Below are 12,739 nucleotides of genomic sequence, written 5' to 3'. Positions count from 1 at the left end.
GCAGTACTTAATCTGTCTGATGTCTTCCTGAACCAAATGAAAATATACTAGCTGTGCATGTTGAATGCTTAACAGAACACTCAGAGAGTCAGGGACCCCAATTCAAACAGCCTGCTTTAGCAGTAAGAGAACAAACAGGGACTTTGCTCAAAAGATGGGACCCATCACACAAAGCAAGAGGCACAAGCTTCCAGCTCTACTCCAATTGCCAGGCAACATTTTTATTAATATTACTAGTAAGAACAGGGTAATGGCTGTGTCAACAACTTACCAAAATGGTCCTTAAGATGCTATACTGCAGAACAGCGATGCTGCACCTGCTAAAAAGCAGTCACAGCAACACCATTCTCGATGCTGGTGTTCTGGGCTGAATGGGGACAGGAAGCTGCCTCCAGGTAGCTCCAACCCCCATCACACCCCAGGAATACTCCCTGGGACGTTGGCACGCCCCCCCCCCCCCGGAATCCCGGCATGGGGATTTGTGTTGGTAGGATGCCGGCGGAAGGCCCAGCCAGTGTCCCTGGGCAGCACTGCCGCAGCAGCACCAGGAGACCAGCGTCCGGGCCTCCCCACCGACATTGGGGCCACTCACAGTAAAGTAAGTAGCCTGGGCGCGGCGTGGGGGGCCCCCAACGCAGGCGAAGTCCCTTCCTGGCCTCTTGAGGACTTTCGTCCTCGGAGATCAGGAATGGGCTGTTAGAATGCTAAAAATATATGATATAGTCAAAACAAGAACCTGCATTTCTGTGCTTGTGTGATCTTCCATTTTCATAGTTTTAATCAAGTGTTTCAACTACATACATATTTAGAGAGAGAGAGAAAAATACAGCTTGCACAAGGATCAAAGTCTGAGGATGGAATTGTAACATGTTGAAGTAGAGGCATCATTATTTAAAGTTCTGGTAAAGGGACAGTTGCCAGATACATAAACTACTTATTCTATGTAGCAGTTCACTAAAGTGGAAACAATTAGCTTTTCCTGATCCCTTTTGGTATGAACAAGTTGAATCTGTTTTCTTCCAGTTTCCAAGGCTTGAATAAGAACTCTTAAAAGAAAAACTAAAAAAAAAAAAAAAAACCTGTATGGTTTTCCAAACTAACTTTGGGCCAGCAGGTAAAATGAAAGATTGATTTTCTAGACTTGTAATATACAAGAACTGTGATTGAGAAGGTAAGTACCTTGGATAGCTGCCCTATTATATTTTTTGTGAACAGAGATAGAGCAAATCTACAAGGCATGTTGGTAATGGAACTATTCCAAAGCTGTAAAAAAAAAGTTATATATTTTTAAAAAGGGGGAGTCGAGAACATGGTGAGATATGGATATTATCTCTAAACTTAGAGCAAATGTTATAATGGTAGATAGGTTAAGAACTACACTACTCCTGTTTACTTAGAAAATCTATACCCTGCCTGTTTATCATAAACAACAAACCCCATTAAATTTCCTGTACCTAGCCAGTAAATGATCTCTGATTCCACCCTCAAACCATCTAATACATGGATGGCATCACGTTTAGAGAGCCAATGTGGTGTAGTGGTTAAAAGCGGCAGGCTCTAATCTGGAGAACCGTGTTTGTTTCCCTACTCCTCCACAAGAAGCCTGCTGGGTAACCTTGGGCCAGTCACAGTTCTCTCAGAACTCTCTCAGCCCATGCAGAGGCAGGCAATGGCAAACCACCTCCAAATGTCTCTTGCCCTGAAAACCCTTCAGGGCCGCCATAAGTTGGTTGTGACTGGATGGCACTTTCCACCACCACATCATGTTTAGGTACACACACAAATATTTAGTTAGGATAAGTATCAGTTTCATCAACTTGATACTAAAAATAAATAAAAAGGGCTGTGAAGAATCAGAGAAACTCAATCAAATAGAAGAGTATTAAAGGAATGCTTACCTGGATTTGAAAGAACAGGTGTCTCCTTTGTGGTATAGCCAACAATTCCCACTCTTTCTGAGCTAACATTTAATATTGTATAAGGGAAAAAATACCGTGTAATGTTATTTGCCAATTGCTTGCTTGCTTTCATATTCGCACTTAATATAGGAAAGTTAGCATTTTTAAGCAGTGGGTCCAATAATCCATCCACGCCGTTATCAAATTCATGGTTTCCCAATGCCTAAAAGAAAAGGTGGAGAAAAGAAAGTGATTTGCTATGGCCATGAATCATAATTAATTTTTATTAATGTAAAACAGAAGGGACCCCAAGGTTCAAAATAAAAATTCCAAGTATTTGAAAATAAACTTTAATCATAACTGATTAAACATCAAACTTAGAATAATATTTGAATATATATTTTTATAATAGAGAACTTTTAATTGAAAATATTAATTTATTATGGGTTTATAACTTTGTTTCGTGGACCTTAATTTAGTTCTCGTGGACCCCTGGGGGTCCATGGACCCCTGGTTGGGAACCAGTGCTGTACACGCTTTCTTTCACTTTCACAAAAAGGTGCAAACCTCCCTTTTTAAGAGACCTTTTTGCTTAATTGTTTTATTTTAATTCTTATTGGTAAGGCTGCTTTTAGGCATGGGCTAGGTTTTAAATGACTGTTGGAAAAAACTTTGAGCAATAGAAAAAAGTGGTCTATAAATACCTTAAATCAGGGGTGTCAAACTCATTTGTTAGGAGGGCTGGATATGATATAAATGTCACTTGGTTGGGCCGGGCCATGTGCACATAAGGAAGAAAGGAAGGAAGGGAGAAAGGAAGGAAGGGAGAGAGAGAGAGAGGAAGGAAGGGAGAGAGAAAGAAAGAAAGAAAAAGAGAGAGAAAGGGAGGGAGAGAAAGAAAGAAAAGGAGAGTGACAGAAAAAGAGAGAAAGGGAGGGAGAGAAAGAAAAAAAGGAGAGAGAGTGACAGAAAAAGAAGAAGAAAAGAGATAAGCCTTTCCCCCTGCACACAGCCGTGCACACGGCCCTTCAGCCCGGAACGACCGGGCAGAAGCCTTCACCCCCACACCTGGCTGCGGATGCGGCCCTTTGGCCAGGTGCGACCAGGCGGAAGCCTCTGCCCCCACACCTGACCATGCACGCAGCCCTGCAGCCCGGTGCGACTGGGCAGAAGCCTTCCCCACTCCCTCCCCAGCCACACACGGGCCCCGGGAAGCCCAGAAAAGGCCGGGGGAGGGGGGGAAAGGAGAACTAGGTGCCTCGGCTCCGCAGACCAGATGAAAGCCCTCTGGGGGCCGGATCTGGCCTGAGGGCCACATGTTTGACACCCATCTAACTTTGAGCTAAATTGTGCACAGGTAAAAAAACTGATTTCTTAGGACACATGCTTGCATTTAGGAAAAAGGGCACCCAACAGGAATCAGAGACCTCCCGAGGTCAGCAGTGCCTATGGACAAATGTTGCTTCCATAGTCCCGTGACATGGAACCAAGTTACAGTGTGGCTTGAATTATGTTCAAGGTGTGTTGTGTGTGTGTGTGTGTGTGTTAAGTGCCGTCAAGTCGCTTCCGACTCATGGCCACCCTATGAATGAAAGTCCTCCAAAATGTCCTATCTTTGCTCAGATCCTGCAAATTGAAGGCTGTGGCTTCCTTTATTGAGTCAATCCATCTCTTGTTGGATCTTCCTCTTTTCCTGCTGCCCTCAACTTTTCCTAGCATGACTGTCTTTTCCATTGACTCTTGTCGTCTCATGACGTGACCAAAATACGACAGCCTCAGTTTAGTCATTTTAGCTTTTAGGGTCAGTTCAGGCTTGATTTGATCTAGAACCCACTGATTTGTTTTTTTTGGCAGTCCATGGAATCTGTAACACTCTCCTCCAACACCACATTTCAAAGGAGTCTATTTTCTTCCTATCAGTTTTCTTCACTGTCCAGCTTTCACACCCATACATAGTAATAGAGAATACGATGGCATGAATTAATCTAGTCTTGGTTGCCAGTGACACATCCTTACACTTCAAAATATTTTCTAGCTCCTTCATGGCTGCCCTTCCCAGTCTCAATCTCCTTCTGATTTCTTGGCTGCAGTCTCCCTTTTGGTTGATGATGGAGCCAAGGAATAGAAAGTCTTCAACAATTTCAATTTCCTCATTGTCAACCTTAAAGTTGTGTAATTCTCCTGTAGTCATTACTTTTTATTTTCTTGATGTTCAGCTGTAGTCCTGCTTTGGCACTTTCTCTTTTAACTTTCAGCAGCAGTCGTTTCAAGTCTTCACTATTTTCTGCCAATAATGTAGTGTCATCAGCATATCTCAAATTATTAATGTTTCTCCCTCCAAAATATTGTCGAAGGCTTTCATGGTCAGAGTTCATTGGTTCTTGTAGGTTATCCGGGCTGTGTGACGGTGGTCTTGGTATTTTCTTTCCTGACGTTTCGCCAGCAGCTGTGGCAGGCATCTTCAGAGGAGTAACACTGAAGGACAGTATCTCTCAGTGTCAAGTGTGTAGGAAAAGTAATATATAGTCAGAAAGGGGTTGGGTTTGAGTGAATCATTGTCCTGCAAAAAGTATCAAAGGTAATGTGCTAAGCATTGTCCTGTAAGTATCAAGATAATGTGCTAATGAGGGTGTGGTATGTTAATATGGAACCATGGTATCCTGAAGTGATCTGTTAATGTGTGAAATCCAAAGCTAATCTGCATGGCTATTGTGGACTGTAGTCTTTGTTAGTCTGGAGGTTTTCAGGACAGGAAGTCAAGCCTTATTCATTCTTAAACTCTCTTCTGTTAAAGTTGTGCTGATGTTTATGAATTTCAATTGCTTCTCTGTGTAATCTGACAAAATAGTTGGTAGAATTGTCCAGTCTTTCAGTGTCTTGGAATAAGACCCTGTGTCCTGTTTGTGTCAGTCCATGTTCAGCCACTGCTGATTTCTCAGGTTGGCCAAGCCTGCAGTATCTTTCATGTTCTTTTATCCTAGTTTGTATGCTGCGTTCTGTGGTCCCGATGTAAATTTGTCCACAACTGCAAGGTATACGATATACGCCTGCAGAGGTGAGGGGGTCTCTTTTGTCTTTTGCTGATCGTAGCATCTGTTGTATTTTCTTGGTGGGTTTAAACACTGTTTGTAGGTTTTCTTCTGAAATTCTCTCGTATGCTCCAGTAACCAGCGTATATTTGCAATATGATCTCTAGTGCCTCTTCCTTCAAGGTACTCTTCCTCATAATTGTTCTGGGCGCGTCCCTTAAGCGGTAAACTGAAGCTGGACAAGTTCCAAGGGAAGAATAGTGAAAAGGGTGGCATTACTGAAGCAACGTTATTCAGTGGGTGTTACCACACTTGTATTCCCAGCAATGTATTAAGAGTTTGAAAACGTTATAAAAAATACCGTTCGCACTTTCTATGTATTCCCACAGATGTATTAAGAGTTTGAAAACGTTATACAAAATACTGTTCACACTTTGTTTGGCCCCTTTAGCTATGAAGACGTCCTCCAACCATTTATAAGCCATGGTATCCAAAAGCGATGTTTTTTATAACATTTTCAAACTCTTAATACATCACTGGGAATACAAAGTGCGGTAACCCCCCGTGATAATTCCAGTTGTTGCAGAAGAGATTTAATTCAAATGTCAGAATTGAAAAAGCTCTGAATGTTAGTGCAGAGGGAGGATTTTGGCCTCTGCTAATTGACACAGGGGCATCTGTTTGGACACAGCGTGAAACAGGATACTGGGCTAGATGCATCACTAGTCTGTCCCTGCATGGCATGTTCTTATAGACACCCTATAGATTCACAACACAGAAGTACCATCTGCTCTCCCAAATGGTAAAGTACTTTCAGAATATTTACCACTATTGCACATTTCGTCATCTCTGTTGATATGTAATAGGAATGTGGTCTTCTTTTCCTGGACTAAGCCAAAATATTTATTCCTACAGCTTCTGGAATATATGGACCAATTTCAACTCTGAATGAAAAACATGGGATCAATTAATCCAAGATGTGGAAAGGGCCATGATCAGATTCCTCCAGTGTTGTAAGATACTAATAGAACCGGTGTGAGGAAAGATGTGTAATTTGGACTAGGGTTTGCTAGAATGGGGAAGAGGGGATTTAAATCTTTCCCTGCTATCCGGTTTCATCAACTAAAACTGACCTGGGTAGGGCAACAGCTCAGTGCTAGAGCATCTACTGTGCATGCAGAAGGTCCCAGGTTCAATCACCAACTTTTCCAGCTAAAAGGATCACACATAAAGTGAATCTGAAAAGCCACTGCAATGGTCACTGCAACCCCAAACAGAGTCATACCCCTTGAAGACCACTGGCCTCAACCATTTAGCACTGCAATCCAATGGAACATCTGGGGCACTCCACTTTAGAGTGTTTTGCTCAAAAACCAGGCTCTGGCCTTGACACCAGTGTATGGCAACTTGCCAAGTACAGTCTCTAGGCAGGTACGAACTGGAACAGTTCAACGTTTCTTTGGGGGTGCACCTGCTCCAAGCTCCTTACTTTTCAGGTACTCCAAGGCAAACGTATGTGATTCCTGTTTGCACTCCTCTTTGGCATGCTTTGGGCAAAAAACCAGGCTTTGGGCCAGGCACCAATGTATGGCACCTTGCAGGGCAGTCTCCCAAGTCCTCAGGTGGTTCAAAGCTTGTATTAAAGAGTGCCGATCTTTAAATATCACCAACATTTGCAACAGGAGAATAAGGAGCCAGGAACTGAAAATAGCTAACACACACAACCGCCCATATTCAGTACTTTACAGTGTTATCAAGGCAGAAAAACATGTATCTGTGGCCTGGATCCTAAAGGCTGCACGGCACGCTCCATATCCCCCCCCCCATTCACCATAAAATTAGAGCTCACTGTTCATTAGTGTAGTCTATGGGTGCTTGAACTACATTTATTTATATATACCTTGCTCTTCTCCCCAGCCCTGACCTGGATGGCCCAGGCTAGCCTGATCTTGTCAGATCTCAGAAGCTAAGCAGGGTCAGTCCTGGTTAGTATTTGGATGGGAGACCACCAAGGAAGACCAGGGTTGCTGTGCAAAGGCACTGGCAAACCACCTCTGTTAGTCTCTTGCCATGAAAACCCCCCAAAAGGGTTGCCATAAGTCAGTGGCGACTTGACGGCACTTTACACACACACACTTCTCCCCAAAAAAGACCCAAAGTCTCTAACATTCTGCCTTCCCCCATTTTATCCTCACAACAACCCTGTGAGGTACATAATGCTGAAAGAAAGTGACTGGCCCAAGGTCACCCAGCAAGCTTCCATAGCAGGGTGGGGATTTGAACCTACATCTCCAGTACTCTAACCACTATACCACATTCTCTTTTTGTACTTCCTTTACACGATGGCCTTAACAAGTCTTTTTTTTTTGGCCAGGGGTGTGTGTGTGCTATCAAGTCACCGATGACTTACAGCGACCCCATGGGGTTTTGAAGGCAAGAGACATTCAGAGATGGTTTGCCATTGCCTGCCTCTGCACAGCGACCCTGGACTTCCTTGCCAGTCTCTCATCCAAATTCTAATGCTGCTTAGCTTGCAAGATCAGGCTAGCCTGGGCTGTCCCAGAAAGTTATTATCAATCCATTAACAGTTATAACAAAGAAATAGACCCAGCTCCGACCCAGCATTGGTTATTTGACAAGGGTGTCAGTTATCTGTCCTCGGTTTCAGCAACTCTTGCTGAAACTCAGGGCGAAAACGCATGGTCGCTTTAGCCTCCTTTATTCCCAGGATTCAGCCAGGATCGAACACACGTTCGGTGAAACGCATGAGTTCGATCCTGGCTGAATCCTGGCTGAAACAGGGAATAAAGGAGGCTAAAGCAACTGTGCGTTTTCGCCCTCAGTTTTGCACTGAGAACAGTCTACTTAAGTTTGTAACAACATCTTATTTCTGCAGAAGACAGACAGGGAGCTTTTCCATCATGTCCTGGAACATCATTTTTCACTCCCACAACAGATCCTATATAGAACTTATTTCCAGTTTATAGCTGGAAAGCCAAGATACAGCCAACTTGTTTGCTCCACAGATCCAGTCTGGTTAGCACCTGGATGGGAAGGTTACTTTTTGCACTGCCTTGAGAGCCAGGATGCAGAAAATGTGGGATATTACTGTATTTTTATTTGTTTGGCTTCTTTCAAACTGACCAAAAGGGCAACCTACCACAGCTGCCACTAACTGAAGACTCATCTCCACTGCTGAAGCTGTTGGCGGTGCCCCCGTTTCCTTCTGATGACTCTACCTATTTCTTCCGCTTTTGGGGGAAGTCTTTTTTCTCCAGCCTCCGTTTTCTCGCCTCGCTCCTTCCCAGCGAGGTTTCCACAATACGGTTGGGTTTGGCTCCGCAGGAGTTTCGCAACAAGCCACACACAAGAACTCCCCGGAAGCTGCCTTCTACTGAACCAGCCCCTCGGTCCTTCAAAGTCAGTATTGTCTACTCGGACCGGCAGAAGCTCTCCGGGGTCTTTCGCATCCCCTACCTGCCTAGTCCCTTGAACTGGAGATGCCGGGGATTGAACCTGGGACCTTCGTGTGCCAAGCAGATGCTCTACCCCTGAGCCACGGCCCCTCCCTGGCCAGAAGTGCTCAAGCCAGCACAGACGCCAAAGGGCACCAGAAGAGGGAACTCGCCCACACCCACCTCGCATGAGCACATGAAGCTGACTTATACTGAATCAGACCATCAAGGTCCATATTGTCTACTCTGACCGGCAGCGGCTCTCCAGGGGCTCAGGCAGGGGTCTTTCGCATCCCCTACTTGCCTAGTCCTTTGAACCGGAGATGCCAGGGATTGAACCCGGGACCCTCCGCATGCCAAGCAGCTGCTCTACCCCTGAGCCACGGCCCCTCCCTGGGCAGAAGTGCCCACAGAGGGCTCAAGCCAGCACAGACGCCAACGGGCACCAGAAGAGGGAGGCCATTCCCAGCTCGCCCTCGCCCACCTCGCATGAGCACAGGAAGCCGCCTTATACCGAATCACACCCGTGATCCGTCAAAGTCAGTATTGTCTACTCTGGACAGCAGCGGCTCTCCAGGGGCTCAGGCAGGGGTCTTTCGCATCCCCTACTTGCCCAGTCCCTTTAAATTGGAGATGTCGGGGATTGAACGCGGGACCCTCCGCGTGCCAAGCAGAGGCTCTACCCCTGAGCCACGGCTCCTCCCGGCTGGACAGCACTCCCCAGCGCGCATCTTACCATCGCGTCGTAGCGGAGGAGCTCCATGAAGCGCACCACCTCCCGGCCTCGGAAGAAGCTGAACCAGACGGTGCCTTGGTACTGGTCGCCGGCGTCGAGGAGCACCACGTGGCGGCCGGGGTCGTCGCGGACCCGCCGGACGGCGGTGGCCCTGCGCGCCACGCCGCCGTAGCACGGCCCCCGCACGCACTTGCCGGAGTCCACGCTGGTCTGCTCCACCCGGGCGTGGACGTCGTTGGTGTGCAGGACCGTGAGCTCGAAGGCGGCCGCGGGGAGCAGCAGCAGCGGCAGCAGCAGCAGCAGCAGCGCCCCGGGGGACCTCGGCGCGCCTTGGCGCGTGGCGCACCGCCTCGCCATGGCCCCGCGCGCCCCTCGCCCGCCCTCGGCGCACTGGCGGCCGCAGCGGGGCTCCGGCAGCGCTTTAGGCGCGGCGTGCCAGCAGGGCGGGAAGGCGGGCCGGGACGCCCACTTTGGGGGGGGGGGGGAGAGAGAGAGAGAGAGAGAGAGAGAGAGAGACCCGCCCGTCGTTTGGAGGCGTTGCCACTTCGCTATCTGTCTCGCCCTGCCCTGGCACGACCTGGGAGGGCCGCGTTGCTCCTCCGGAGACCAGGGGCGAAAACGCACGGGCGCTGGAGCCTCCTTTCGTCCCTGTTCCAGCCAGGATTCAGCCAGGATTGAACGCACGAACGTTCTTCCCTGTTCCAGCCAGGATTCAGCCAGGATCGAACGCACGGACGTTCTTCCCTGTTCCAGCCAGGATTCAGCCAGGATCGAACGCACGAACGTGCGTTCGATCCTGGCTGAATCCTGGCTGGAACAGGGAAGAACGTTCGTGCGTTCGATCCAAGAACGTTCGTGCGTTTGATCCTGGCTGGAACAGGGAAGAACGTTCGTGCGTTCGATCCAAGAACGTTCGTGCGTTTGATCCTGGCTGGAACAGGGAAGAACGTCCGTGCGTTCGATCCTGGCTGAATCCTGGCTGGAACAGGGAAGAAAGGAGGCTCCAGCGCCCGTGCGTTTTCGCCCCAGCTTCGACGGCGGGGCTTTCCCTGCCCCTCCTTTCCCCGCGTCTCGTTGAGCCTGGGGTGGGGAAGCGCCGTTGGTGCGTGTCTTTGTTATTTATTTTTGTAAAAAAAATAAAATTATTGTTTTTTATATCACAATAATTTGCATCATTCAATAACATTGTTATAGTATCTAAACATTGTTTCTCTTAACCACACAACTAATTAATGCTAGTGTTTCACTGGGCGAAAGCGCACGGTCGCTTTATCCTCCTTTAATCCCTGTTTTAGCCAGGCTCGAACGCACATTAGGCGAAACGCATGCGCTCGATCCTGGCTGAAACGGGGATTAAAGGAGGACAAAGCGACCGAGCGTTTTCGCCCATTGACTTCCCCTCTCCCCTCCTCTACCTATTTGATAACTTAATTGTCCCCTTTGCATTTATATGCTAATTCGTTATAATATATCTCTTGTATCAATCTAATTACAGTTCTTTTAACCTGAGTCAATATCCTTAATAATATTTCTACTTCTCTCGTTTGAATTAGATCAAAATATAACCTTTAAGCCTTCCCAGCTTTAATTCATTTTCACAGTATTTTATGCGTGTCTTTGGGTTTCTGAACCTGCCGTATCCGTAGGGCTTTACGTCGACTTAGGCATCCGGTGGGTCAACCATTCGGTATCGTTCGGAGGGCGCAGACGCATGCGCACAATTTTTATTTCCACTAGGACCCCGTGAAGTCGGTTAAGCTAAGGCATAGTGCCGCGGTTCCCAAACTTCTTGGCAGGGCCGGATTTAGGTTTGATGAGGCCCTAAGCTATTGAAGGTCATGGGGCCCTTTATATGTCCAGCTGTCCTTTGTCAACAACAAATTGTCACTGTTTTTTGTGTTGAACATACGCTATATGAAGATAATTCACAGTGGGTCGCCGTGTTAGTCTGTCTGCAGTAGTAGAAAATGGCAAGAGTCCAGTAGCTCCTTAAAGACTAACAAAAATATTTTCTGGTAGGGTATGAGCTTTCGTGAGCCACAGCTCACGAAAGCTCATACCCTACCAGAAAATACACTATATGGTAATTTATGGACCTAATATATAAAAATGAGCAAACCAGTGATATTTTAGGGAGCAGGCTAGCAGGCGGGGCCCATTACTTACATCATAGGAGCCTACACAACCCAAAACACTGTTGCTGTATGTAGGTTTTATTTTATTTGTTTTTTATCTTATATTTTGGAAATGTACATCCAGGTTTTTTTCCTTTAAATTTTTTTGGCGCCCCCAAGAGAGAGGGGCCCTAAGCTATAGCTTGTTTAGCTTATACATAAATCCGGCACTGCTTCTTGGGTAGGGTTGCCAACCTCCAGGTAGTAACTGGAGATCTGCTATTACAACTGATCTCCAGCCGACAGAGATCAGATCCCCTGGAGAAAGTGGCCGCTTTGGCAGTTGGACTCTATGGCATTGAAGTCCCTCCCCAAACCCCGCCCTCCTCTGGCTCCACTCCAAAAACCTCCCGCCAGTGGCGAAAAGGGACATGGCAACCCTATTCTAGGGCCAGGCCCCTGCCCCCTTGGTAGGGTCACCAACCTCCAGGTGATGACTGGAGATCTCCTGGGATTACAAATGATCTCCAGGTTGTTCATCTGGAGAAAATGGCCACTTTGGATGCTGGATTGTATGGCATTATACCTCACTGAAGTCCTTCCCCTCCCCAAACCCCATCTTCCTCAGGCTCTGCCCCCAAAATCTCTAGGTGTTTCCCAATCCAGAGCTGGCAACCCTACTAGCCCTTGGTTTTGTAAACTCATCCCCAGTGCCCGCTACTCTACCCTATAAAAAGTATTATTCAGAATAGAGGTTGGCACAACCTGATAAGGAGGATGATAGCAGTGAAATTCAAAACAGAAACAATGATTGCACATTTATTCAAAATCCAATTAAAACATTTTAGTTTGATTTATTTGACAAAATTGATGAACTTGATCCAGAGATACCAGCGATTGATGGGCTTGATACCAGTTCCCCAGTGTCTGGTTTAAAGTCACTTAGCAGGAGTCTTAAATCACCATGTTCAGTAATATGGAATCAATTTCTTTGCATGGAAAGAAGTTGGATGGCCACACTAAAACCCCGTTCTACCAACTATGATGCTGGAAATGCCACAAGGAACTTCTTAACTTCTGTCCATTGTGCAGGATAGCGATCAGAAATTTCCTTCTGTAACCAAAACTCTTGGTACCATTTGGTAAACTTTCCTTCAGCTCAATGGCTTTTTGTAGCTCAATTAGTTGTTCTTCCACTACCCCAACTTCCTCAGTATCTGAAAATAGATTTATTACCCAATCTGGCATGTCCATCGAAAGAAGATTCTCAAATTGCTCAGAAGTATCTGCATGCAGCATATCCAAATGGTCACCAAAATCTTGCAGATCATCTTGTATCCCACCTTTCTTTTCTAGTTCAGACAGGTTTGGAAATTGGTATAACTCATGACATCCTATACTTCTTTTGAATAGAGTTAACGTGTGACCATGGGCTAGTCACAGCTCTCTTAGAGCTCTCTCAGCCCCACCTACCTCACAGGGTGTCTGTTGTAGGGAGGGGAAGGGA

The 12,739-nt window shown here is 46.6% G+C and overlaps 1 protein-coding gene across 1 annotated transcript in view; it reads right to left on the bottom strand.

Moving 5' to 3' along the window:
- NT5E (5'-nucleotidase ecto) overlaps nt 1-9,475 on the bottom strand; it is a 29,197-nt gene extending 19,722 nt beyond the window's left edge. The window contains exons 1-2 of the mRNA XM_056856189.1: nt 9,119-9,475; nt 1,899-2,121 (exon numbers count right to left, since the gene is read on the bottom strand). Of these exons, the coding sequence (XP_056712167.1) occupies nt 1,899-2,121; nt 9,119-9,475 (580 nt within the window). The remainder of the gene's footprint in view (nt 1-1,898; nt 2,122-9,118) is intronic.
- Nucleotides 9,476-12,739: the final 3,264 nt, after the last annotated feature.

This window comes from Euleptes europaea, chromosome 10, assembly GCF_029931775.1.
Source record: "Euleptes europaea isolate rEulEur1 chromosome 10, rEulEur1.hap1, whole genome shotgun sequence".
NCBI classification, from domain to species: domain Eukaryota; kingdom Metazoa; phylum Chordata; class Lepidosauria; order Squamata; family Sphaerodactylidae; genus Euleptes; species Euleptes europaea.
This window is presented reverse-complemented; position numbering and strand designations above follow the sequence as displayed.